This window comes from Schistocerca gregaria, chromosome X (assembly GCF_023897955.1).
Source record: "Schistocerca gregaria isolate iqSchGreg1 chromosome X, iqSchGreg1.2, whole genome shotgun sequence".
In the NCBI taxonomy this organism is placed as follows: Eukaryota; Metazoa; Arthropoda; class Insecta; order Orthoptera; family Acrididae; genus Schistocerca; species Schistocerca gregaria.
This window is the reverse complement of record NC_064931.1, coordinates 73,017,850-73,044,778: the sequence shown is the minus strand read 5'-3', so window position 1 is coordinate 73,044,778 and position 26,929 is coordinate 73,017,850. Positions and strand designations below refer to the sequence as shown.

General features: G+C 44.9%; 1 protein-coding gene across 1 annotated transcript in view; it reads left to right on the top strand.

Annotated features, from left to right (window-relative positions):
• LOC126298634 (uncharacterized) overlaps positions 1-26,929 on the top strand; it is a 210,460-nt gene that overhangs the window by 95,564 nt on the left and 87,967 nt on the right. Inside the window, exon 4 of the mRNA XM_049990041.1 lies at positions 3,094-3,186. Within this exon, the coding sequence (XP_049845998.1) occupies positions 3,102-3,186 (85 nt within the window). The 5' untranslated portion in view covers positions 3,094-3,101. The remainder of the gene's footprint in view (positions 1-3,093; positions 3,187-26,929) is intronic.

Sequence of the window (26,929 nt, the reverse complement as noted above, 5' to 3'; positions counted from 1 at the left end):
TATCATTTTGTGTAGGCCTGATGCAGGCATCGTATAATTTCTGAACCGTGATCGGATGTTAACAGTGGACACTATTTGTCTCCGCAAAGCTATATTGTGCCCGTATCATGCAAAGCAAATGTTTTACGATTCGATAAGACAGTTGAGCGTAGAGAAACTGTGAAGGAGAATGTATGTCTGATAGGCTGGAAAGGTATTCGATTTAACATTATTGCCCGTTTTTAAGTGCAGAACGTTTTAGTTTTAGGAGTGTGTGTATTTATGTTCTCTATCTTACCAATACCTTACAGGTACAGATATTAGACTCTAGAACAATAATTGAGAGTTGATAGCTCCGTTGATTTAGGTAAAAATGTGTCCAACTCTATTCGTCTCGAACTCTATCGCATATAAAAATGTCTTTTCTTGTTCTTCTTAACTGTATGCTATTACATTACGGCACTTTGAAATCTGTTACTATACTACTATACATTCTAGGGGGGGGGGGGGGTGCTAGGTCATGAATGGACACCGCACTGATAGTGGGAAAATGTGGAACTTCTCATTCGATCATTGAATATTGAAATTGTAAATTGAATTATTGAATATGATTAAAATTGAAATGGAACTAAGGACTTAGGTAGTTTATAGGTTGGATGCGCGATGTGGGTGTTACTTCAGTTAGCATGTTTACAGAAGACTATGTCCGGCGCGTGTATGGAGGTGGCTGCCGAGGGTGTGTGACGTAAGCGGTCGGACGCCTGCGGGCCGGTGGCGCGGCGCGTGTCCGGTTTTAACGCACGCGCGAGAGAGAGCAGACGATCTTGTGTCATCACGCGACTTCACGGTAGCACCATCTGGTTGGCACGATATGAACTAAGTCAGTCAGGCTATGGAACTCGTGGTGAACACAGTCGGTGCCGTCATCTTGAATACTGGTACTTGTATCATATCTGATGTCACGGTGGTGCTCTCTGGTGGCGACGATATGAATTAAGCCAGTTGGAGTCCAGACCCAGTGGCAAACACACATGCTTGAAACTGGTTAAATAATACAGACAAGTCCTTTTTCTGGCCATTTTCCTAGGCGTGACGCATTATCATGTTGGAATTTGAACTTCCTGCCATTTTCTGGGGGAGAGGGGGGTTAGGTTTGTGGAGGTAGCCCAATTGACCTTATTCCCGCCAAAATCAGCCATCTTGATTGACATCACAGGGGGTGTGTCTGTGACATCAAGGCCGCCATCTTGGATAACGGTACCTTGGGTCAGTACCCCTGTTGTTCCAATTCTATCATGACAAATTATGTCCAGCTGGCATATTAGATCCCGAGCTGGTTGGAGGGCCGTGTCTATAATACTCCAAAAGTTCTCAGTTGGGGAGAGATCCGACGACGAGGTGTCCGGCGGCCTTGATGGCTGAGGGAGGGCTTTGCAAGCACAAAGACAAACGGGGGAAACTCTCACCGCTTTCGATCAGGCATTATCGTGCCGAAATGGAAGCCCATGATGGCTTGCCACGAATGATAACAAAACGGGGCATAGAATATCGGCAACGTACCGCTGTGGTGAAAGGGTGCTGTGGGCGACAGTCAGGATTGTATCCCACCACTGTCCGTGGCCTCTCAAGACACGTCTTCAGCCTGGAATCTCAATGACTGGAGTAGAATTGTCTTCAGTGATGAATCCTGCTTTGAATTAAGCCCCCATGAGCAGAGAAGGCATGTCTGTAGGTGCCCCGGATTGCGGTTGATTACCATCTTGACTCGCCCAATGTATGGCCGGACAACCAGGAGTGATGATCTGGGATGTCATTTCTTTTCATAGCAGGACCCCTTTGGTTGTCATCCGCGGCTCGTTACAGCACAGCGGTACGTCGACGATATTCTACGCCCCGTTTTGTTGTCAATCATGACAAACCATCCTGGGTTTACATTTCAGCAAGATAATGCCCTCACGCACACAGCAAGAGTTTCGACTGTTCGTCTTCGTGCTTACCAAACCATACCTTGGACAGCAAGGTCGTTGGATGTCTGCTCAGCCGAGGACGTTTGGAGCATTATGCGTAAGCCCCTCCAACTACTTCTGGATCTGTCTATCTAACGTGCTAGTTGGACAGAATTTGGTACAGTAGCCCTCAGGAGGACACCCAACAACCCTGTCAATCAATGCCAAGCCGAATAACTGCTTGCACTAGGGCCAGAGGTGGACCACCACGTTATTGACTTGCTCAGTTTCTCAAGGTCTTACTCTTGAATAAAGCATCCTATTTTTCTGGGCATTGTAATCATTTGTTTGTCAGTGCATGTACATCTACCGATTTCCGTCCCATTCGAATAATTCCTTCGTGTTGTGTCGTTTTTCTTTTTTTTGTCTTAGAGAATATTTATTGGCTGACTGGTTCCCGGAGTTTTCCAAGTCACGTATTTTGTATTTTGGATATGTTTGAGGTGGACAGTTGTGTTTATGTCATCACACTTAAATATAACTCAGATCTGTGTTTAAAGGATTTCACAGTGGTAATTACATCTTGCTGTAGTATGTTATGTTTGAGCATAAAGTATATTTTTCTTAATTGTGTGCCTTCATTATCCAGCATGATCAGATTATATAACGCTCGCTAATGAAGGTATCACAATTACGAATACATGTTATGCTCGAAAATGAACATACTACAGTAAGGTGTAGCTACAGCTTTAAACATAGATCTGAGCTACATTTAAGTGTGGTAACAAAGATAGAACTGTCCACATCGAACTTAGCCCAAATACAAAATACGTCGCTTTTGAAAAGGGAAAAAGTCCGAAACTAGTCGGCCAATAAATAATTAACAACTTTGGTGTTGGATATTTAAAAATATTTTTTCCTCTTTAATAGCTGCAAGACATGAAGGATTCAAAACCTTTACAGATAGACATGTCACCACAATCTACGTCCGAAAAAATAATACAGACGGAAAGAAATACATTTCCTGTAATCTGTTCCCTATCTGCTTCCACACGTATGAAGTCACCTGTCACGGCACCAGTACTTCACAGGGCAAAGCAGTCCCGGTAAACTACAGTAGTAAAGTTTCCGTGCTGCAAGTGACAAACGCGTGCTGTGTATGTTCCAGGCGACGGGATGGCGCCTACTTCAACTCTCTGGGAGCACGCCAGCGAGTCCGCTACACCTGTTGCACCTGCTCTTCGGAAGACTGTCAGCCGAGGTGAGTACAGGATTCGCTAAAATACCGCTACTGCCTTATATATTCTAAAAGGAAATAGCTAAGGCTTATAAAAGTAAATTTAACGTACTGCTTGTAGAGCGGTCTTCGGATGTCGTGTTAGGTCTTAACAGAAAACAGTTTCATTGAAACTGCTTTCACCTAGCACAAAATTGTTCCCTGTAAAATATGTTCTCGTGTGGCTACATTTCAGTTCCCGTTTTCACCCATTTATCTCCGAGGAAGTGGTGAAAAATAATGCCTCCAAATTTTTTATTGTGTTCTCAATATTGGTTGAGGTATTACATGTCATGCATATGTCGGCCGACGTTCGCTCTTCGCTGACAGAAGTTGCACCCTCTGTCGCTACAGCGCCCCACATTGTAGCTTGTAACATGGCTACGTCAGTGCATGAAAAACTGAAAGCACGAATTCGAAGAGTTCATCTACAAACGGGACACCGACTCCTTCACTATGATAATGCCAGACCACGCATGAGCATTGTGACATCCGCAACAAACCGACACCTTGTGTTCGCTGTCATCGATCGTCCTCCATAGAGTCCCGACTTGGCTCCATCCGATTTTCATCTGTTTCCTAAACTTAAAGAACACCGTCAAGGACTTTAATTTGATAGTCATGAAGCTGTGCAAGCAGAGGTGAGGATTTGACTCTGTCAGAAAATCCAACATCCTACAGTGACGGTATGAACAAACTGGTCTCTCTTTGAGAGAAATGTGTTTGTCGCCAGTGTGACTATATTGAGTAATAAACATCACGCCCTCGTATTTCTTTGTGGTGTCGTATTACCCTCTCCACCTCTGAGGCCTCGTGGTTCGAGGCGCCATTTTAGGATTGCGCGGTCTCTCCCGCTGGTGGTTCGACTCGTCCTTTGGGCATGGGTCTGTGTGTTGTTCTTAGTATAATGTGAGGACACACCCATCCAACCCCGTCCCTGTTCCCATTCCGGCGCTACACAGCTGTCATTCCACCACCACAACCTTTTCCACTACTCCCCCCCTCTACCCAACTCTCCCCTGCCCTCAGTCTAGCCTGCAGCACTTCACTCCCTGTCACCCCAACCCCCACTCTACTATCCCTCCCCCTCCCTGTTACAGCTTCCTTCTTACCCCCACCTAGTCGCCCATCATGCACTGGAGCTACTGCCAGCATCTCCGCTATATGGTGAGTAGTAACTTTCCTTTTCATAATATTGTTACATTCCATCCTGGATTTTCTGTTGTTTGAGATATAAATAAACCGTTTTATTCAGCAAAACACACACACACACACACACACACACACACACACACACACACACACACACACACACACACACACACATGTACGTATGTACATCCTATTTTCTGTGTGTGTTAGCATATTAGCGTTTCCCTGCAAAAACGTTAATACGCTAATGCACACAGAAAATAGGATTCTCAGTATGAGATTTTCACTCTGCAGCGGAGTGTGCGCTGATATGAAACTTCCTGGCAGATTAAAACTGTGTGCCCGACCGAAACGCGAACTCGGGACCTTTGCCTTTCGCGGGCAAGTGCTCTACCAACTGAGCTACCGAAGCACGACTCACGCCCGGTACTCACAGCTTTACTTCTGCCAGTACCTCGCCTCCTACCTTCCAAACTTTACAGAAGCTCTCCTGCGGACCTTGCAGAACTAGCACTCCTGAAAGAAAGGCAAAGGTCCCGAGTTCGGGTCTCGGTCGGGCACACAGTTTTAATCTGCCAGGAAGTTTGATATCAGCGCACACTCCGCTGCAGAGTGAAAATCTCATTCTGGAAACATCCCCCAGGCTGTGGCAAAGCCATGTCTGCGCAATATCGTTTCTTTCAGGAGTGCTAGTTCTGCAAGGATCGCAGAAGAGCTTCTGTAAAGTTTGGAAGGTAGGAGACGAGGTACTGGCAGAAGTAAAGCTGTGAGTACCGGGCGTGAGTCGTGCTTCGGTAGCTCAGATGGTAGAGCACTTGCCCGCAAAAGGCAAAGGTCCCGAGTTCGAGTCTCGGTCGGGCACACAGTTTTAATCTGCCAGGAAGTTTCATATCAGCGCACACTCCGCTGCAGAGTGAAAATCTCATTCTGGAAACAACCCCTAGGCTGTGGCTAAGCCATGTCTCCGCAATATCCTTTCTTTCAGGAGTGCTAGTTCTGCAAGGTCCGCAGGAGAGCTTCTGTAAAGTTTGGAAGGTAGGAGGCGAGGTACTGGCAGAAGTAAAGCTGTGAGTACCGGGCGTGAGTCGTGCTTCGGTAGCTCAGTTGGTAGAGCACTTGCCCGCGAAAGGCAAAGGTCCCGAGTTCGAGTCTCGCTCGGGCACACAGTTTTAATCTGCCAGGAAGTTTCAGGATTCTCAGTGTTAATATTTCTGAAACGTTTGTATTCCAATACATATCCTTGTTGATGCTCTGAAACACCTTCATAAACGCAAGGAAATAATGATCATAAAGTGATTTCATGCAAGTAATAATTTTCTACAGCCAGTAAATAAATCTTTAGGTTTAATGATAAACTACAAAGCAATTATTTTCGTCAGTAACAAAATAATTCCACATTTGACGCCCATGTCTCCTGCCTTGGAATTACAGCCAGGTTCCTGCATATTGAGGCATTCCTAGCATTAACAAATTCTGGTAGTTGGCGAACACTGTAATATCCAACTTCTTTAATTGAGCCCGCATCTCGTGGTTGTGCGGTAGCGTTCTCGCTTCCCACGCCCGGGTTCCCAGGTTCGATTCCCGGCGGGGTCAGGGGTTTTCTCTGCCTCGTGATGGCTGGGTGTTGTGTGATGTCCTTAGCTTAGTTAGGTTTAAGTTGTTCTAGGGGACTGATGACCATAGATGTTAAGTCCCATAGTGCTCGAAGCCATTTGAACCATTTTTTTTAAATTGATTGCAGCATAGCTCTTCTTGGCTTTTCTACTCACATTTTCTACATCATCCACATGTTTACTGTTAGAGGAATTCATTGTACAAGGACATCCTCTTCTGCTAACTACTGACAAGACAGCTTAACTTTGTTGTTGTTTACCAGTCAGTTTCATCAAGCTCAGTAGAACAATCTTCGGTAAAAAACGAGAATTCGTCATCGTCCCAGTCAGATAATTATATATTTCTGTCATTAAGAAGAGCTTCTAACTGCACTTCAGTTAATGTTTCATGCAGTGCTGTAGAGCGTAGAAGCAACGGTTATTTCAATATCTCATCATCGAAAACGAAATAGAAATTAGCAAAGATGCATTATGATTCGAGGTTCACATATGCAAATCTGAACTAATTCTCAACATCTAGAAAAGGTAGGAATCCTTAGGTAAAAAACACAGATTCTAAGTCTAACGTTAGGACATAATAATTACTTGCATAACTTTTAGATCCGTAGAAGTAACCATTTTCTGCTTACGATCAGCTACAAGCTAACACACGGATTGTTTCTAGCAAGATGCTGAACCCTGGTTTTAAAACTAAGAACTGGATGGTCCACACTCATGTATAATCTGTCTATAAGCAGAAAAATACGGCTATTTATGGAGAAAAAAGTAAGATCCACATGTGTGGACCGAGGAAACAAGAGTTTACGACAAGGAAAAAATTTTTCAGCCTGGGAGAAAGATGGCGTTGCTGTCAATAAAATGTTGTTGGTTATGTTGATACAGACTGAAATACACAGCAAATCGAGCGTCGACTTCATCTGAGTGGTAGTTGCGTTAAACGAGTCTTGAAGGTAGCCGCTCTGTACAGGGGGGTCAAAATAATGATGGTCCGGAAAATAATTGTAAGACTGACGCAGAATTGATCCTTCTTAATGAACAGGAGAACTGCTCATCACAGAAAATACTAGAAACCACGACTTGGTTGCGCCAGTCGGTTGCTATCACGTGTCCGCCAGGCCTCTTCTTCAGCGTTCCTTTTCCCGAATACTTCGCAGCATCATTGCGTTAGGGTGAGTGAAAGAAACAGGCGTGTTTGCCGACCAGTTGAGTGCAACACAAAACGTTAATCACATAGAAACATAGTGCGTTTATTGTCCAGTTTTAAGTGAAGCATAATTCGTCGTAAACGCTTTTGCACAAGAGCTTTTCGACAAAACCTGCAACAAAGTGTGCAACGCAAAACTTAGTGGCAAAATTGCGCGGAATGGACTTCGTTACTATCCGAAGAGAGGTCCAAGAGTTGTTGCAAATACATTCCGTCCCAGTTTTCTTTGGTGCATCCTGTACGTATTTGGTTCCATGCTTAAAAAATCAACAAAAATTATTGGTTTTTGACAGTGCGGCATACTCCTTTTTCAACAGCTAAGAAATGGGCGACTGAATTCAAACATGTTCGCACATTTCTTGGATGTCTCACAGGCTCCGTGGGCCATATCTTTTACACATTGCTGGCCATCCAAAATGCAACACCAATAAGGACCGGAGATGTCACAGCCAAGTTAATTTGCGAAGTAACACGTTGTACAGAGATCACACGATTGAAAGTACAGTGAGGAAGGTGAAGAAATCATTGTTGAGTATTGCCGCTATTGCTGGCCATAATCGCAGCTACACGCCTCGGCACTGAATCAAAGAGGCTTTGGATGTGTTGTTGGGTATAGCAGTCCACGCTACTTCAGCATATTGCCAACGTTGATCTGGTACAGCAACGGGTGGAGTATCCCAGACCAGTTGTTCCGCGATCATGGGCCTGATGTTTCCGATAAGCGAAAGATCGTCCGAACAGTGAGGCGAAGGCAGCAATACAGTCCGATGGGCGACGGAGTAATCTTGAACACTGCGTGCCACATGTGGTCGTGCATTATCCTGTCGCAATGTGGTCATAGGCAATCCGGAGGTCTGGAAGGACAAAGGCTCCAACATTTCAAAGTAGTAACGATGGCTGATTAGTGTACTGGCAATGCGTACTGGGGGGGGGGGGGGAGGGTGGAGGGGAGAAAGGGGGGGGAGTGGAATCCAGTACCACCCCAAACCATTCAAACCATAATACCGGATGCAGGACCGGTGTGACGATGCATAAGGCAACAGTTCAACAGTCCCTGATGACAGTGTCTCCAGACTCTAATCCCACCATGATGATGGTGCAGGCAGAATCGGGATTCGTCGCTAGAAACAGTATCGCTCCATTCGGTTGACCATGTCCGTCGCTCATCGCACCATTGCTGGCGCAAACGCCTGTGGCATTAACTAAGTACTCAACGCAGCGGCACCGGTCGGAGTGGCCGTGCGGTTCTAGGCGCTACAGTCTAGAGCCGCGTGACCGCTACGGTCGCAGGTTCGAATCCTGCATCGGGCATGGATGTGTGTGATGTCCTTAGGTTAGATAGGTTTAAGTAGTTCTCAGTTCTAGGGGACTGATGACCACAGCAGTTAAGTCCCGTAGTGCTCAGAGCCATTTGAACCCAGCGGACAGTCCAGCTGCAAACGACGTCAAATGGTACGCACGGACACTGCTTGTTATGCAACAGGCCGAATTGTTGTAATATGGTTTTTGTTATGACAGAGCGATCCATCACCACTGTGGACACAACATCACGTGTAGTGGTGCAACGAGATGGGTTCAATTCGCCCCGTAGGTTCGTCGTTCCCTCCTGCATCCGGCGATTACAGATCACAGTTGCTCGGTTCCGTCCGACATGATTTGTCTGAAGGATAATCTGCAATCCCTATAGGCAATTTTCTTTCTCGGTCGAACGCTGAAACGTGTTTGAAAGATGCTCGCTGTTTTCTACGAGGCATACCGAAGCTGCTTACGCAAAACAACCGCACGAATGAACAATTCCGTTACGTCCAAAGGGCCGTCTGCTCCCCCGCTAGCAGATGGCGCTACTTGCGCCCGTGATGCGCGCCTGCGCTGAAACGCTAATCGTGCGCATCTCTCGTCGCCGTAAACGCAAGCTGCCGATTTCACTTGATTTGGATGCTTACCTCTGGGTGTTGCATTTTGGGTGGCCAGCAATTGATACTGTGAGAATGCCGGAACCAAACCCAGGAACAGATATTACTTTGCACCTATTTTGGTGGTGTACACGGTGAGATCTATATATTTTTTTCACATGGTGACACGTGATACTGATTTTTAATTGTTTCTGTGTTATTTTGTTCTGTATTTGTGGGCACTGATGATGTACTACCTTGCTTTGTAATTATTTCTAGGGCATGTTTAGCTTTTGTAATCAGGGCCAATGACGATGTGCGTTAGCTTGCCCGCGGATTGTAAATAAAATAACTTGCTGTATACTGCAATCTATATCGGTATAAAATAGCATTCTTCAGATCCTTCTCGGGTGTAAACCTCATGAAGGACGTAGCGATACTGCCAATGTATATAAAACGGTCGAGAGGTTAATATTGTACGATTATCGATTTAAGGGAACATAAGCATATCACAAGGAAGATAAAGGGCATTTTACATGGATAATTAATTAGGACATTTCTAGAAAATCAGTTGGGCATTTGTGGAATGCTAACCAAAAGTAACGCATATTCATTGCCGCCCTCGTTCACAAAGGGGCTACTTGAGCGTTTTACTGACGCCCTTGCGCTGCCGAAACAAGCCATTCGCTTACAATTATATTTTCAATTTGTTATTTATAGAATTGCAGCCATTGTGACCTATAATAGCCAGTGCTCGAAACAGTTAAGATTTCCGGAGGTATGTTCAAATTTACTTATTCCGTACACTTTGCACTGTCAAAAGGTATACAAACGGACGAAGATGGGAAACGGACGAAGATGTGACGTGTACTGGCATCAAAATACCGCCATGCAGTTGTGTGATCCAGTCTGATAGTGATGAGAGGACTCCTACATGGCGGTAAATGTTGCTCAGCATACTAAGTGAATACAGAGGGTACTGCGTTGGCACGTTACTCAGCAAAATCAGTGCTTACAGCCGAACGACAGGTCAGTACGTGCTCAGGTCTTCGAACTGTGCAGTAGCCAGATACACTGAAGCGCCAAACAAACTGGTATAAGCATACGTATTCAAATACAGAGATATGTAGACAGGCAGAATACGGCGCTGCGGTCGGCAACGCCTATATAAGACGACAAGTGGCTTGCGCAGTTGTTAGATCGGTTATTGCTGCTCCAGTGGCAGGTTATCAACATTTAAGTGAGTTTGAACACACGAGCGATGGGGCACAGAGCTCCGAGGTGGCGATGAGGTGGGGATTTTCCCTTACGACCGTTTCGTGAGTGTACCGTGAATATCAGGAAACCGTTAAAACAACATATCTCCGACATCGCTGCGGCCGGAAAAAGATCCTGCAATCTTTCCACGCGACGGAAGTGCAACTCTTCCGCAAATTGCTGCAGATTTTGATGCTGGTCCATCAGCAAGTGTAAGCGTGCGAATCATTCAACGAAACATAATCGATCTGGGCTTTCGGAGCTGAAGGCCCAATCGTGTATCCTTGATGACTGCTCGACACAATGCTTTATGTCTCGCCACCGAGCGAGGTGGCGCAGTGGTTAGCATACTGGACTCGCATTCGGGAGGACAACGGTTGAATCCCGTCTCCGGCCATCCTGATTTAGGTTTTCCGTGATTTCCCTAAATCGTTTCAGGCAAATGCCGGGATGGTTCCTTTGAAAGGGCACGGCCGATTTCCTTCCCAATCCTTCCCTACACCGAGCTTGCGCTCCGTCTCTAATGACCTCGTTGTCGACGGGACGTTAAACACTAACCACCACCATATGTCTCGCCTGGGACCGTCAACAGCGACACCGGACTGTTGATACCTGAAAACATATTGCCTGGTCGGACGAGTCTCGTTTTAAATTGTATCTAGCGGATGGACGTGTGCGGGTATGGAGACAACCTCACGAATCCATGGACCCTGCATGCCAGCAGGGGACTGTTCAAGGTGACGGACGCTCTGTAATGGTGTGGGACGAGTACAGTTGGCGCTATATTAGACCCCTGATACGTCTAGATACGACTGTGACAGGTGACACGTTCGTAAGCATCCTGTCTGATCACCTGCATCCTTTCAAGTCCATTGTGCATTCCGACGGACTTGGACAATTCCAGTAGTACAGTGCGAAACCCCTCACATCCAGAATTGCCACAGAGTGGTTCCAGAAACACTCTTCTGAGTGTAAAAACTTCCACTGGCCACCCCGTCGTATTCTTCCGGATTTATGGACAGCCCTGCAGGATTCACGGTGTCAATTCCCTCCAGCACTACTTCAGACATTAGTCGAGTCCATGCCACGTCGTGCTGCTGCACATCTGTGTGCTCGTAGGTGCCCACACCCTATTAGGCAGGTATGCCAGATTCTTTGGCTCTTCGGTATGTATCACATACTTCAATATTACAGTGATCGTAGGTGCGCTGTGAGCCTGTCTGATTGCCACGAGAAACATTTGGGTTTGATCCCAGATACTACCGCTAACTTTTCCATAGCGGAGGACTGGAGTGCCGGCCGGTGTGGCCGTGCGGTTCTAGGCGCTTCAGTCTGGAACCGGTGACCGCTACGGTCGCAGGTTCGAATCCTGCCTCGGGCATAGATTTGTGTGATGTCCTTAGGTTAGTTAGGTTTAAGTAGTTCTAAGTTCTAGGGGACTGATGACCACAGATGTTAAGTCCCATAGTGCCCAGAGCCATTTTTTACAGGACTGGAGAAAGGTTCACCTAGCCTACTGATGATGTTGACGAGCTAACTGAGGGGAAAGTAGCGACTCTGGATCACGGCGTGCTTATAATATGCCCTTCCATACTGACACAATTAGCAAAGGAAGAGACAGCGGTCAGTCTGTCGGCTGTGTGGAGCATCAAACCTCGCGGCAGAGTTGCAGTATATTGTTGGCTCCAGTAAGCATATCTAGGCGTCAGTGATGCTTCGTTTACCAGGCCTGAAGAGGTTGATACTGTTTAGTGGTATCTCAATTAGGGGAGGGGAAAGTGTGTGGAACGTTGGCAAATTTAATTGGAAAAACTGATGTGGCTTTATGAGTTAAGTAGGTTGTCATCTGGTCTCAATTATCACCGCGAAAAAATAAAACTACGTAGTTATTTCTTTTTTTAGTTTGCAAGAACACACTAGCAGTGACGGTGCAGATTGAAGTACACGCGCCACAGTTACGTAGCATGCCTGTAAGGGAGGACAAACAAAATGGCGCACGCCGCTTACAAAGTGGAGTTCGACCGGTAATTCGTTTTCGGGAGCAGCGGAAATGATGCAGCTATGGTAGGTCAATCCGGATGACTTTTGCCATCTGGATTTTCCAGACACAACTGAACATTTCAACTGCACTTTCACCAGCTCAAAATGGATTGTCGCAGCGATGCTCCCCTTCAGGTGCACAAAACGAATTACTGCACGTTACTCCAGTTACACAGCCCGCCTCCACAGTGGAGTCGTGAGCGCGGCAGAGTGCATGCGAGGGACCTGAGTAAGATTCCCGGCAGGATTGGTAGAGGAGTATGAGATTATTACTTAATGTCCCGTCGACAACGAAGTCATCAGAGACGGAGAACAAGCTCGGATTAGGGATTGATGGAGAAGGAAAGCGGCCGTGACCTTTCGAAGGAACCATCTCGGCATTTCCTTAAGCGATTTATGGGAATCAAGGACAATCTAAATCAGGATGGCCGGACGGGAGTTCCAGCCGTCGGCCCCTCCAATGTGAGCCCAGTGTGCTAACCATTGAGCTACCCCACTCGTTGCCGGATCGGCGATTTTCTCCGCGCGGGGACTGGGTTTCTGTTACCTCAATCACCATTTCATCCTCATAGACAAGCAAGTAGCCAAAGTGGTGTCAACAGAAGACTTGAACCAGACGACCGGTGGTCCTGGCCACTGACACATTTCGACTTACATTAAGGGGGTGCGGCATTTTCTGTTTGCGCTTCTAGTGACTTACTTAGGTACTGTGACGTGACAATTTTGCTGTTTACCAGACATCTACCTGCAAACTAACAAAAGATAAATTGAGTAACTATATGTTATCCGGTAATAATTAAAACTGTGTGACTACATTCGTACCGTATTTGCTTCACAAAACAGACACAATTCGTAGTTACAAAAGTCCTCGGGATGTCGCCGTTGATAGATGACATCAGATGTCCTCTTCCAGGTCACGTAGTTGTCATTAATGACATTTAGACGGTGAGTACAAAACCGAAAATATCCGGAAATTTGTGCACCAAGCGTCAAATAGTATTTCACCGAAATGCCCCTCAAACCAATTGAGCTCATTTCTGGCCTAATGAAGTGAATAATTCATATTATGGAAGACGCCATGTGTACAGGAAAGACACCAGCATGGCGTGATGCAGCTTTTTTTTTTCTTTTCTGTTTTTGTTGTGGTTATCGACCAAAAGGATTGGTCCGATGCTGATCTGTACGCTAGTCTATCCTGCGCAAGTCTCTTCATCTTTTGCTGCTAGTGCAGCCGCGCGGTTAGAGGCCTTATGTCAGGGATTGCGCGGCCCCTCCTGCCGGAGGTTCGAGTCCTCCCTAGGGCACGGGTGTGTATGTGTTGTTCTTAGCATAAGTTAAAGTAGTGTGTAAATCTAGGGAGCGATGACCTCATCATTTTGGTCCCCTAGAAACTGACACACATTTGAACATTTTGAATAACTACTTACGCCTACATCCATTTGAACCTGCTTACTGCATTCGAGCTTAGCTCTTCCTTTCGAATTTGTACCTCCCACTCTTCCCTCGAGTACCAAGTTTACGATTACTTCATGCCTCAGGATGCGTTCTATCAACCTATGACTTCTTTTAATCAGGTTACGCGAAAAATTTCTTTTCTTTGTAATTCGGTTCAGTACCTCCTGATTAGTTATTCACTCTAGCCACCTAATCTTCAGCATTCTTCTGTACTAGCACATTTCATAAACTTTCATTCTCTTCTCGTCTGAACTGTTTGTTGTTCACGTTTCACTTCTGTACAAGGCTACATTCGAGACTAGTACCTTCATAAACGACTTCCTAACGTTTAAATTTATTTAACAATTTTCTCTTTTCAGAAAGTCTTTTCTTGTCTTTATAGCCTCTTTACTTAGACTAACACCAGTCGTTTTGCATACCACATAGCTAACATCATCTATTACTTTTAGTTTTTCGTTTCCTAATCTAATTCTCTCAGTAATTCCACTACATTGCCGTCCCCTTGTTTTACTATCGTCGATGTTCATTTTATAACCTCTTTTCAGGACGCTATCCATTCAGTTCAACTGTTCTTCAAAGTCCTAAGCCGTCTCTGAAGAACTACTATACTGACCATCAGTAATATATACGCAGTTCATGATTACTTGCGTAACAACCGCATGTCAGAGAGAGATCCATATTAAATCACTGTGTAGCACAGTACTCCTTCCACTTGCGAGTGAACGTCCGATGGCGCGTGTCTAGCAATATATCTCCACAGAGACGGTGTGTCCTAACATCGCCATCGGCGTGATGTAACAGGAAGCGTGTTTCAACTCTCGTGCAACTCCCTTTCATTGTTACGTCTTTGTCGAAGTTGTATAAGTCAGCAGCTTTCGCAATTCTATGTTCAATGGGCGATTCCTGTGTATCGTCAGGACGTGCTATATATCTTTTGTTTCGTGGCTCGTGCCCTTCACCTGACCGAGAGGCGCTCATTCCTATGGTGCAGACGTTCTCATTTTCCGGCTAATCGGTGTGTGTGTGCTTAAAGCTTCTTTACCGCTGCCTGATACCAACATATGCGTCGTTTACATATATCAGCATCAATACAAGTAGATATTAAGCAACTCAGTGGTTTGATTAGACAACGACGCTGACTAAATGATTCGCATTAGGTATTAATTTTTAATTAATTAGCCTAACTGAACACTGCAAATATTAGAAAGTGCCTCTCTCGAATTCAGTACACTGGTTTAGAAATTAGCGTGACTTCTGGAAGTCTTTTCCATACTGTAGAAAATAAATCTTTCAGATCATGAACCACTTAAACTTAAATGAACGGTGCCAAACCGTGTGATGCTATTCACGGTTATTTTTCGTAGACACACGTAAAAGCGAGTTTTTTTATAGATCGTAGTTTGATGAGTGATTCTGTTTCTGTATGGTATCTTCCAAATAACAAGATCTCTAAATTATACGTTGCAGCTGAATATACATAGGAAACGTACTATAAATGTAATAATATACCGGCATAGCAAAGTGCATTTAAATCGATTTCCGTTAGAAATATAAATGTGTTGCCGTCGTCACAGGTATTAGAGTATCTAATGATTTGTGTAACACTCGTCATTTACAGTCCTAGTGATAATAAAATAAAGCATATTAGGTCTTCTAAAGTGCCCAGTTTGTGCACGATGCTTCTATGTTTCATAGTGGAAAGTGAAGGCGGCCGAAAACTGGAATCTTTCCTTCGAAATCTTCTATCCCTCCTTCCCTGTGTTGGACTATCTTTGGTACGCAATACAGCAGCGCTTCTGTGGGTTATACATTCGAGGGAGGTATGTGGCACCAGATGTCCACGCACAGGTCACGCAGCTACGGGTGAATAGTTGGTGAGAGCGGTGATTGTGCCCGATAACGTCCGAGATAAGTTCCGTCGGACTCAGATCGGGTAGACCAGGCTACATGTTTCCTCTGATCCGTGGTCCAACCTCGATGATCCCGCGATCACTTCAATTGTAACTTGACGATGTCATTGTGTCAAAATTGAACCCATAAGAGTCGTCTGCTGCGAAGACGTATGTTCAACAACGTGCTATTTTTACCTTAAGCAGAATCGTACTCTGTCGTCACATCAGATACAGATCACCAAGCATCCTGCTTTACAGAGCGGGCAAGCCTCCGACCTGCCCGTTGTGTGACGAGGAGTGAGCAACTGACGCATTGTCGCCTACTCACACTTTCACAGACCTTCAACCGTTTTCCGTGGATGCCTACCACAGCGACAGGCGTACTAATGATCATCTTGGCCATTTCTAAAATGCACTTTCCCAGGATTGGGCCATTATAGCCTGGCCTTTGTACAAGTCGCTTATATTCGCGGATTTCTGTATTTGTAGGCTGTACTGCCTCTAAGATGATTCTATGCTCTGCTCAAATACTTTTTTTACCGCAACACATGCCTGCGACGCCGCCGGACTACATAAAATTTCGTTAGGATAAGGAATCATAATGCTTTAGCTCATCAGTGTATATGGTACATAAACACACTGCTAGGAGCTGTTTACTGGACTAGGTGGTGCAGTGATCAAGCTGCTGGCCTCGTGTAACGGGTTCAGATCCCCGCCTTCGCGTTAAGACTTAGGTTTGCTACGATTTCTCTAACCCGCTGAATGCCGATACCGGTACAATCCGTTTGAAAAAGACACGGACGTTCCTTTGTTCTCTATTTCTCCCAAACCAATCATGTGTTCAATCTCAAACGGGGTAGTCGGCCACGGGACCGTAATCCCTAATCTTTCTCCCTTCCTATTGCTTTCTTGTCGTTCACAGATTCGAGACAGTTCATTTAAGCTAAGTATCGTTACAAAACAGCCATCCAAAATGTGGGCCCCTCTTCCTCTAATAAAACAAATCAGAAACTATGCTACAGTAACTATTTTATCCCCGAAACTCTAGGTAAGTACTAGTGACAATCCACTACAGAATCTCTCGCAAGTGGAAGCACATACATACAAGGGTTCCATAAAAATACACTACGGGCCATTAAAATTGCTACACCAAGAAGAAATGCAGATGATAAACGGGTACTCATTGGACAAATATATTATACCAGAACTGACATGTGATTACATTTTCACGCAATTTAGGCGGATAGATCCTGAGAAATCAGTACCCAGAAGCCGGCCGCGCTGGCCGTGAGGTTCTAGGCCCTTCAGTCCGGAACCGCGGGACTGCAACGGTTGCAGATTCGAATCCTGCCTCGGGCATGGATGTGTGTGATGTCCTTAGGTTAGTTACGCTTCAGTAGTTCTAAGTTCTAGGGGATTGATGACCTAAGATGTTAAGTCCCTTAGTGCTCAGAGCCATTTGAACTTTTTTTTTCAGTACCCAGAACAACCACCTCTGGCCGTAATAACGGCCTTGATACGCCTGGGCATTGAGTTAAACAGAGCTTGGATGGCGTGTACAGGTACAGATACCCATGCAGCTTGAACACGATACCACAGTTCATCAAGAGTAGTGACTGGCGTATTGTGACGAGCCAGTTGCTCGGCCACCATTGACCAGACATTTTCAATTGGTGAGATATCTGGAGAATGTGCGGACAGGGCAGCAGTCGAACTTTTTCTGTATCCAGAAAGGCCCGTACAGGACCTGCAACATGCGGTCGTGCGTTATCCTGCTGAAATGTACGGTTTCGCAGGGATCGAATGAAGGGTAGAGCCACGGCTCGTAACTCATCTGAAATGTAACGTCCACTGTTCAAAGTGCCGTCAGTGCGAACAAGAGGTGACCGAGACGTGTAACCAATGGCACCCCATACCATCACGCCGGGTGATAAGCCAGTATGGCGATGACGAATACACGCTTCCAATATGCGTTCACCGCGATGTCGCCATACACGGATGCGACGATCATGATGCTGTAAACAGAACCTGGATTCATCCGAAAAAATAACGTTTTGCCATTTGTGCACCTAGGTTCGTCGTTGAGTACACCATCGCAGGCGCTCCTGCCTGTGATGCAGCGTCAAGGCTAACCGCAGCCATGGTCTCCGAGCTGGTAGTCCATGCTGGTGCAAACGTCGTCGAACGGTTCGTGCAGATGGTTGTTGTCTTGAAAACGTCCCTATCTGTTGACTCAGGGATCGAGACGTGGCTGCACGATCCGTTACAGCCATGCGGATAAGATGCCTGTCATCTCGGCTGCTAGTGATACGAGGCCGCTGGGATCCAGCATGGCGTTCGGTATTACCCTCCTGAACCTACCAATTCCATATTCTGCTAACAGTCATTGGATCTCGACCAACGCGAGCAGCAAAGTCGCGACAAGACAAACCGCAATTGCGATAGGCTACAACCCGACCTTTATCAAAGTTGGAAATGTGATGGTACGCATTTCTCCTACTTACACGAGGCATCACAACAACGTTTCACTAGGCAACGCCGATCAACTGCTGTTTGTGTATGAGAAATCGGTTGGAAACGTTTCTCATGTCAGCACGTTGTAGGTGTAGCCACCGGCGCCAACCTTGTGTGAATGCTCTGAAAAGCTAATTTCCATATCACATTATCTTCTTCCTGTCGGTTAAATTTCGGGTCTGTAGCACGTCATCTTCGTGGTATAGCAATTTAATTGCCAGTGTATTTAAAACACAGAGGGAAATGAGCGCTCGAATATAAATGCGGATTCTAGCCAACCCGTCCTGATATATTTCACGATTAGCGATAACTGTCCAAAGCCCTCAATAAGTAGCAAATGTCAGTCGTGGTCAGAACAGTGTTTTGTGTAGATGTGACTGCATTGTGTCGGAGCTGAGTGAATGCGAGCCTGGCAAATTTTTCCTATGGTGCGTGATTCCATAACCAAGGTAGGCAAAGTGTTTGGGGTTTCAGGAGGCACTATATAGAAGACTTTACCACATACAGGGAAAGAGGAAAAAAATAATCCACTGAATCACAAAGCGAACGAAAGTGAGTGTTGAGTAATCGTGACAGACAGTCATTCAAGAAGATTGTGATTAAAAATAAAGAGGACACCTGCAAAAGTCACTACAGAACTGAATGTAGCCCTCGGAAATCCTGGCACCAAAACAACAAGAAGAGAGATCCATAAACTGAGAAGTGCAGAGCGAGCTGGCGTTCCTATACATCTCAATGCTGAAAATGAACGTAACAGGAAAACGTGATGCGGAAGCCATAAAACCTGATATTTGGAACAATAGAAGAAAATAATTTTGTAGTGTGAGTCTTGTTTCACACGTCTCCAACTTCTGGCAGAAATACGGATGGCGCATGCAGTCTCGAGATTGCGATGCAGACTGCTTGCTGCCAAAGGTGCAAAATGGCGGGGGTTAGATGATGTTTTGGGCAGCCATATCGTGGTATTCCATGAGCTACATGGTGATTCTGCGAGGTCACATTACTGCCAAGGATTATGTGATCATTAGAGACCGGATTATATGCATTTGCATGTTGCATATTTGGCTCCTTTTCACCGGTTATTGCATATTTTAACTAAAATCTAGTGACGATGCATATTTTTGGTCTAGGTACACAATATTTTAAAAAATTAGACGGGTGGTCTCTATCTCGATTTAGTTTTGATGTCTCACTGATTGACCGCGGCCTAGCATTGCGTGCAATCGCTACCCGAAAGGCCACTGCCTAGAGAAATTATTACAGAAGAGGAACAGAAATAGACAGACAGAGTCGATGCTCCTGTGCGCGCGTGCCCGGGTAACCCCCTCCGCTGTCATACCGTACGCGTCGGCAACGATTAAATTAAAATACGCAAGATTTTAGGCGCACGTCCATTGTTCCAGTTTAGCTTTGTTTGCTTGTACGCAGTTGAACATGTTTATGACGTGTAGTGTGTAACGTGTTGTGCGCTACGTCGCCCGAAAAAAGAAACATCGTTTCGTCGATAGCTGACCATCCCGGAACATTTACATATGATGAAATTGTTTTATATTGTCGAGTTTGCGAGAAAAACTTTCGTGCAAAAAAATGTTTCAAATAGACCAGCATGTCAGAACATGTCTTCAAATCTCATGAATGCAGAAGAAATGACCACGACAACAACTTCTAACAACAGAAAGTTGCAATAGCAGGGATTTGTCCAAAGGTAACCAGAAAAGTCGGTTTAACATGGATCTACGTGAAGCGTTCATTGCAAGCAATATTCCTCTTCACAAACTTACAAATCCTATCCTCATATGCTTCCTGCGCAAATATTGCTTAAATCAAAATGTACCAGATGAATCAACATCGCGTAAAAATTACATACCGAGAATCTACCTAAATGTTCTGGAAGAAATACGCAGTGAACTGAAGGACAGCATTATCTGGATTTCAATTGACGAAACTACAGATACTTGTGGCCGTTACATTGCAAATTTAATTGTTGGTGTTTCTTCCTATTTAAATGCCTGCAAAGAACTTAAGAAGAAGTAAATCATTCTACTATTGCCCAGATTTGTGAATGAGGGTATTAGAAAAATATTTCCAGGATCTTCTGCACATGAAAGGGTGTTTGTGTTCATTTCAGATGCTGCTTCTTTTATGATCAAAGCAGGAAAATCCCTCCGAGTGACGTGCTTTGCTCATGGAGTACATCACCTTGCTGAAGAAGTACGTTACACGTTTCTGAATGTAAATAAACTGATTTCATCCATAAAGAAAGTGAGTGTTTCTAAAGGCTCCTGCTCGCATCAGGAACTAGAGAGAAAAACTACCAAATGTGCCTTTACCTCCCGAATCAATGGTAACTCGTTGGGGTACGTGGGTCGAAGCTGCGTTATTTTACAGTGAACATTTCGAGGCCATTAGAGGAGTAGTAAACGACATCTGTAGTGCAGATGCTTTGGCAGTTTGTCAGTGCAAGGAAGCTTTTAATGATTCCAGTATTAAAAAAAGACACTGCTGTGATTATCACTCATTTTTCCCACTTACCCGCAAGTATTAAAAAAGCTTGAAACTCAACGTTTGACGCTGAATGAATCTATTCAACTAATGAATAAAATTATTCTAGTGGACTCCTCATTGCCGGAGGTATTCCCAATAAAACTTAAGGAAAATTAGAAAACATTTTAAACAATAACACAGGCTTTGAACCATTGTTAGTTTTATTAATGAGACGGATAAAGAGTAAGTGCCAACATAGCACCCAAATTCAGATACTGCCCAGTTTATAAAAATGTTTTGCGAGATGAAAGACATAATCTTACTACCGAACATTTGGAACAGCACTTCCTCGTTTATGTTTACAATAGTAGAAAAATATAAAATTGTAAATGATGTTTTGGTCCAAAAGTATTAATTAAAAGTTAATGCTGTTCAAAAAATCTACGATTGTGTGTTGTTTTTAAATAAAATATTACGGAGCATTTGAGCTTGCTCCTCAGCGTGCGATATATCTCGAAGTTGGTCCTGTACATATTGATTGTTTCGCTGCAACTCACTCGCATCGCATCGGCTTGTAACCGACAACAAAAGCAAAGAAAGAACAAGTCTTGAAAGACGGTATGCGTCCCCATTTTGCAGATTCTTAGAAAATAATCCCAGAAAGACCCCCTTCGTAACCGCTACCAGAAAGTATTCAGAAAATTATATGTGCGTTCTAAATGCACCGATTGCTTCTTCGTAATTGATACACACAGGTTCGACTTTGACGTATAATGCACGCAGTAACTACCATGTTTTTTTTATTATTTGATGTTGCATATTTTAGCACTTTTCATTTTTAAGCATTTTTCGTGCATATTTGCAGGCATATTTTATGGTTTTATGATGCATATAATCCGGTCTCTAGTGATCAGGTCTATCCCATTGTTCAGTGTTTGTTCCTGCCAAGTTACAGGACGACAAGGTCCCTGCGGACGCAGCTCGCATCGTCCAATGCTGGTTTTGTGAGTGCAAGAGTGAACTGTCGTATCTTCGGTGGTCATCAGTCACCAGATTTCCATATTATTGAGCCTTTCTGGTCTGCTTTGGAGAGAAGGTTGTGAGATTGCTATCCAACTCCATCGTCGTTGCCTGAACTTGCCACTGTTGTCCAGGTAGAATGGTATAACCATACAGGACCTGTATTTATCCACTCCGAGACAACTGGAAGCTGTTTTTCCTACATTGTATTGACCTTGGTAATGTTTCCATATTTTTGTTCAGCTCTGAGCACATCTACATCTATACTCAGCAAGTGTGCCTTGTGTACCATTTTCACTTCCCACCTTCCCTGTTCTGGTTACGAATGGTCTACGGGATGGACGATTGTTGGTAAGCATCCGTGTGAACTCTGGTCTCTCTCTCATTTTAGCTCCGTGGTCTTTACGCGAGATATACATAGGAGGAAACAATATATCGGTTGACTCCCGTTTGTACGTACGCTCTCGGAATTTTAACGGTAAACCACACCTTGATACAGTACACCGCTCTTATAGCGTGTGCCACTGTAGTCGGATTATCATTTCTGTTACGAATTCGCTTAATAAATGAACCTGTGACGAATCGCGCTGCTCTTATTTGAATTTTCTCCAGTTCTATCAATAATATCGGCTACTGATCCCAGACTGACGATCAGTACTCAGATATTGGTCGAAAGAGGGATCTGAAAGCTGCCTGATTCGAGGATGCACTACACTTACTGTGGAATCTTCCAGTGAAACCCAGTCTGACGATTAGTTTTATGTGGTCGTTCCTCTTTAAATCGCTCCTTCAGCATAGCCTCAGATATTTAATGGACGTGACCACTTCCAATGAGAGTCCTGCAATCGGGTAATCACAGAGGAATGTCATTCTGCCTATTTATCCACAAAATGCTACACTCTTTTATGTCGGAAGTCAGCGGGTAGTCCCTGCACCAGGCGTCGATCCTCTGCATTGCTGTACAATGTTCTGACATTGCGACTTACGCGTATAAAGAGTTTTCGGAAATTCCAGTCACACACTTGTAGGACTTGTAGAGTAGCGCGAGTACATAACATTTTGAGTAGAAACCCATGTCCGGAAACGTAAAGTTTCCGTGCTACAGCCGTCTGAAAACATGTTAACTCTTTAGGTATGCAGCAAGCTAGTCATAGCCTGGGGAGGTTACGTCGGATCGGCTGATGTCATTTGACGTCAATCCTACATCTCTGGCCTGGTTCGAGTTTCATCCACGTGTCTGTGAGTGTTAGAGCAACAGGGCCGAGTACGCATTTACGGAATACACCAATATGATCCTACTGAATGGCGAAGATCACGGAAATGGAAGAATTGCTCGTCAGCCGTTCTCCACAACGTCCGACCCCATCGCGTACCCTTTTCGCCACAATTATGTAAAGGCTCTGAGAAATGATACCTTCACCGTCAGCTGGCGTCAAGGAAACGCCACGCACCCGAATTGGAAGAGGCCATACTGCATCACGTTGAAGAGAACCCACCAACGAGTACGGGAGCAATTTCAATGGCTATCAATGAGTGGAAATGTGAAAACAAACGATGTACTTGGCAACGCCTAATCAGTTACTTGTAAAAGTGGTCGCGCTACCAACATGTTCTCAAATGGTTGTAGCACGGAAACGGTACGTAAGTAATATCTACTCACTCCCCTCTATAAGTCCTAGAAGTTTGTAACGGGAATTTCCGAACACCCTGTATAACAGTATCATCCGCGAAAAGCCTCGTAGGACTTTTTACATTAGGCACTAGGTCGTTTATATATGTTGTGAAAAGTAATGATCCTATAACACTTCCCTGGGTTGTTACTAAAAATTACTCGAGGTAACTGTCAATTGAGACTGACGTGGTATGTTCTGTTTGATGAGTGCTCTTCAGTGCAGTCATAGAGCTCATAATTTATTGACCAAACTGTATCGAATGCCTTCTTTAATTCAAGGAGCACGGCATCTAGCTAGGCCCCCTATATCTAGTACCTTCAGTGTCTCGTCGACGAACATTCAAGAGCCCTATAATATATTGTCAAATCTATCGGTTTCGCTTTAGTTTTAACGATGTTTTAATGAACACAAGTCCGACTGAGGCGTATCCTTAGGAAAATGAGACAAAGCGTGCCCTCAGCCCTCGTATTCCCCCGTGAGAGGCCCCAGCAGCCACTGGAGGCCAGCTCTTACTGAGTCACATGATTAATTCTTTGGCTTTGGCATCTACTCCCTGGCAACCTGTAGCGTGCTTACCATTCCGGACTGCATTTCCTGTTAGCCCTGAGTTTCACGCTGTGCGGCCAAGCTTTCCATTTATCACGCCTCTCTCCGCGACGTGCGAAGTCAGAAGCTGTTAACACTTGCCTTCCGCTGACACGACGACAGCAGATCGTCATCAAATTACATATTGTGCAAGTGTTGTTACTTCACACATTCTGACAGATACGTGCTATTTCCCTTGCATACAAGTATAGTTATTACTCATAATGAGCCAGTGATTTTTTTTCTTAACAAAAAATGTTTTCACCAAATTATTTTTGATACTTTCAGTTTTAGAAACAATGGGCAGAACCTGTTATTGACATCCACACTCAGGTGAAAAAAAAGGTCATGGGAAAGCGATATGCACATTTATAGATCGCGTTAGTATCATGTACACAAAGTATAATCGGGCAGTGCATTGGCGGAGCTGTCATTTGTACTCAGGTACTTCGCGTAAAATGCTTTCCGACGTGGTTATGTTCACACTACGGTAGTTGACAGACTTTGACCGCGGAATGGTAGTTGGAGCTAGACGTGTGGGACATTCTATTTCAGAAATCGTAAAGGAATTAAATATTCCAAAATCCACAGTGTCAAGAGTGTGTCGAGAATATCAAATTTCAGGAATTACCTCTCACCACGGACAACGCTGTGGCTGACGGCCTTCACTTAGCGACCGAGAGCAACGGCATTTCAGTAGAGTTGTCAGTGCTAATAGACGAGCAACATTGCGGGACATAACCACATAAATTAATGTGGTACGTACGACGAATATATCAGTTGCGACAGTGTGGTGAAATTTGGAGTTAATGGGTTATGGCAACAGACGACCGACGCGGGTGCCTCTGCTAACATCACGACATCGCCTGCAGCACTTTTCCTGGGCCCCTGAATATCGGTTGGACCGAGGCCCACGAGAAAGACAGGCCATGGCGTGTACGTCACAGCACGTTAGGCTACAGGTCCTACGAGTGTCAGCATCTGTCTTCGGAGGGAAGCGAGTACCTGTTTCAGACACGTCTAATAATTCTTGACTGCGCGTTTAAATGCATGTATGCTCTTGACTGCACACGCGAAATTTAAGATCTTAAGTGGGTACCTTTGCAGTTACATATTAGTTTCCCGTGGGGCCCTGCACGGAGCCGAGCGTCCGCGAAGTGTGGCGGACAAGCCGATCAAGCCGACTAGTGTGACGTCACAAGTTCGTTGCAGGGCCCGTATTTCTGGTTTGCCCGGGTTGGGGCCTAGACGACTAGAAAACCGTGGCCTGACCAAATTAGTCCCATTTTCAGTTGCTGAGAGGTGGTAGCGTTAGTGTGGCACAGAACCCACGAATCAATGCACCAAGTTTGCCAACAAGGCACTGTGCAAGCTGGTGATGACTCCATAATGGTGTGGACTGTGTTTCTATCGAGTGGAATGGATCCTCAGTTACGTTCAGCTACTTGGAGACTATTTGCAACCATTCATGGACTTCATGTTCCCCAATAACGATGGAATTTTTACGGATGACAGAGCGCCATGTCACTGGGCCAAAGTTGTTTGTGATTGGAGTGAAGAACATTCTGGACAATTCTAGTGAATGATCTGGCCACCCAGATCGCCCGACATGAATCTCATCGAACATTTATGGGACATAACCGAGAGGTCAGTTCCTGAACAACATCCTTCACTGGCAACACTTTCGCAATCATGAACGGATGTAGAGGTAGCATGGCTCAGTGTTTCCTCAGGACTTTCAACAGCTTGTTTCACTTCTTTACATTTTAGTATTACTGAACAGTACGTATTTCACGAATAAATTGTTTCGCATAATTCGCAGAGCACCAGCTGGCGCGAACGCTGAGAGCGAGACGAAGAATTATATAATAAAAATAGAAAGTAATTGATCTGTTGTCTGTATCTACATAATATGCCTTTATCTGCTTGAACCACTTGACAACGGACAAGTTAGCACGAGAAATAGCTTCAGCATCAGTTTTCAGCCTGTTGTACTGGCAAATCGTAATGCCGAAATAGTGGCATGACACTCGATTATAACACGATTTTTAAGCATAGTTTCAAAAAATTACAATGAATAGGAGAGTACTCATGCTTTTTTGTAGTATTCAACCACTAATCACTTTTCGAGAAAAAAGAAAACTTACTCTGCACACTGTTCGATGCTTATTTTCTTATTTAATTTAATATTATATTCGATTTATCCTGAAAGTGAAAGAGTCAACATTATTCAATATTTGTGCGATTTCTACATTTATTACAGGAAATAATAGAAATATATCGAAAATCGGTTATTTTAGGAAACTGTCATTTGAGCGGTTTTAATAGTCAGGTTCAGACGACGTGGAAAAAATCAATATGACTGAAAAGCGGTTATTTCAGGGATAACCGCCGTTGCTAGTGCACGGTAAGCAGGGCACAAGGAAGTGGAGGTACGTAATTAAATGCGCTGCCGCGATTCGGAGCTGGCGACGCAGGCGGCCGCGGTGATGCAACGCCGGCACGTGTTGGCGGCAAGGTGAGGCCCGCGCACGTGCAGGGCAGGCCGCCTTGGGGCAGGTCAGCAGCGCCGCGCCACGTGTGGCGGCGCGCCACGTGCACGCCCGCGCTGCCCGTCTTCCTGGGGGCGCCGGTCGATGGCAGCTGACCTGCTTGCTGCCAACTCTGCATCTCCGAGCACGCACATTAACAGGAAACCACAGAAAGACTTCTCAAATGAATCCAAACTACGGATGTGCGATGTTGGAAAGTCATCGATACTCATTTCGATTTCGTCGACGATGTCTAGACACCGATGGCCGATAATAATCTACGCCCAAAAATCGAATTTTCTAATGGCGCAAACTGCGGCATACAGGCACATCGACACAGCCGAGTCACATTAATGTGACTACCTGCCAAAAGCCGGAATAACCACCTTCTGCAGCGCGGACCTGCAGGAAGAGAG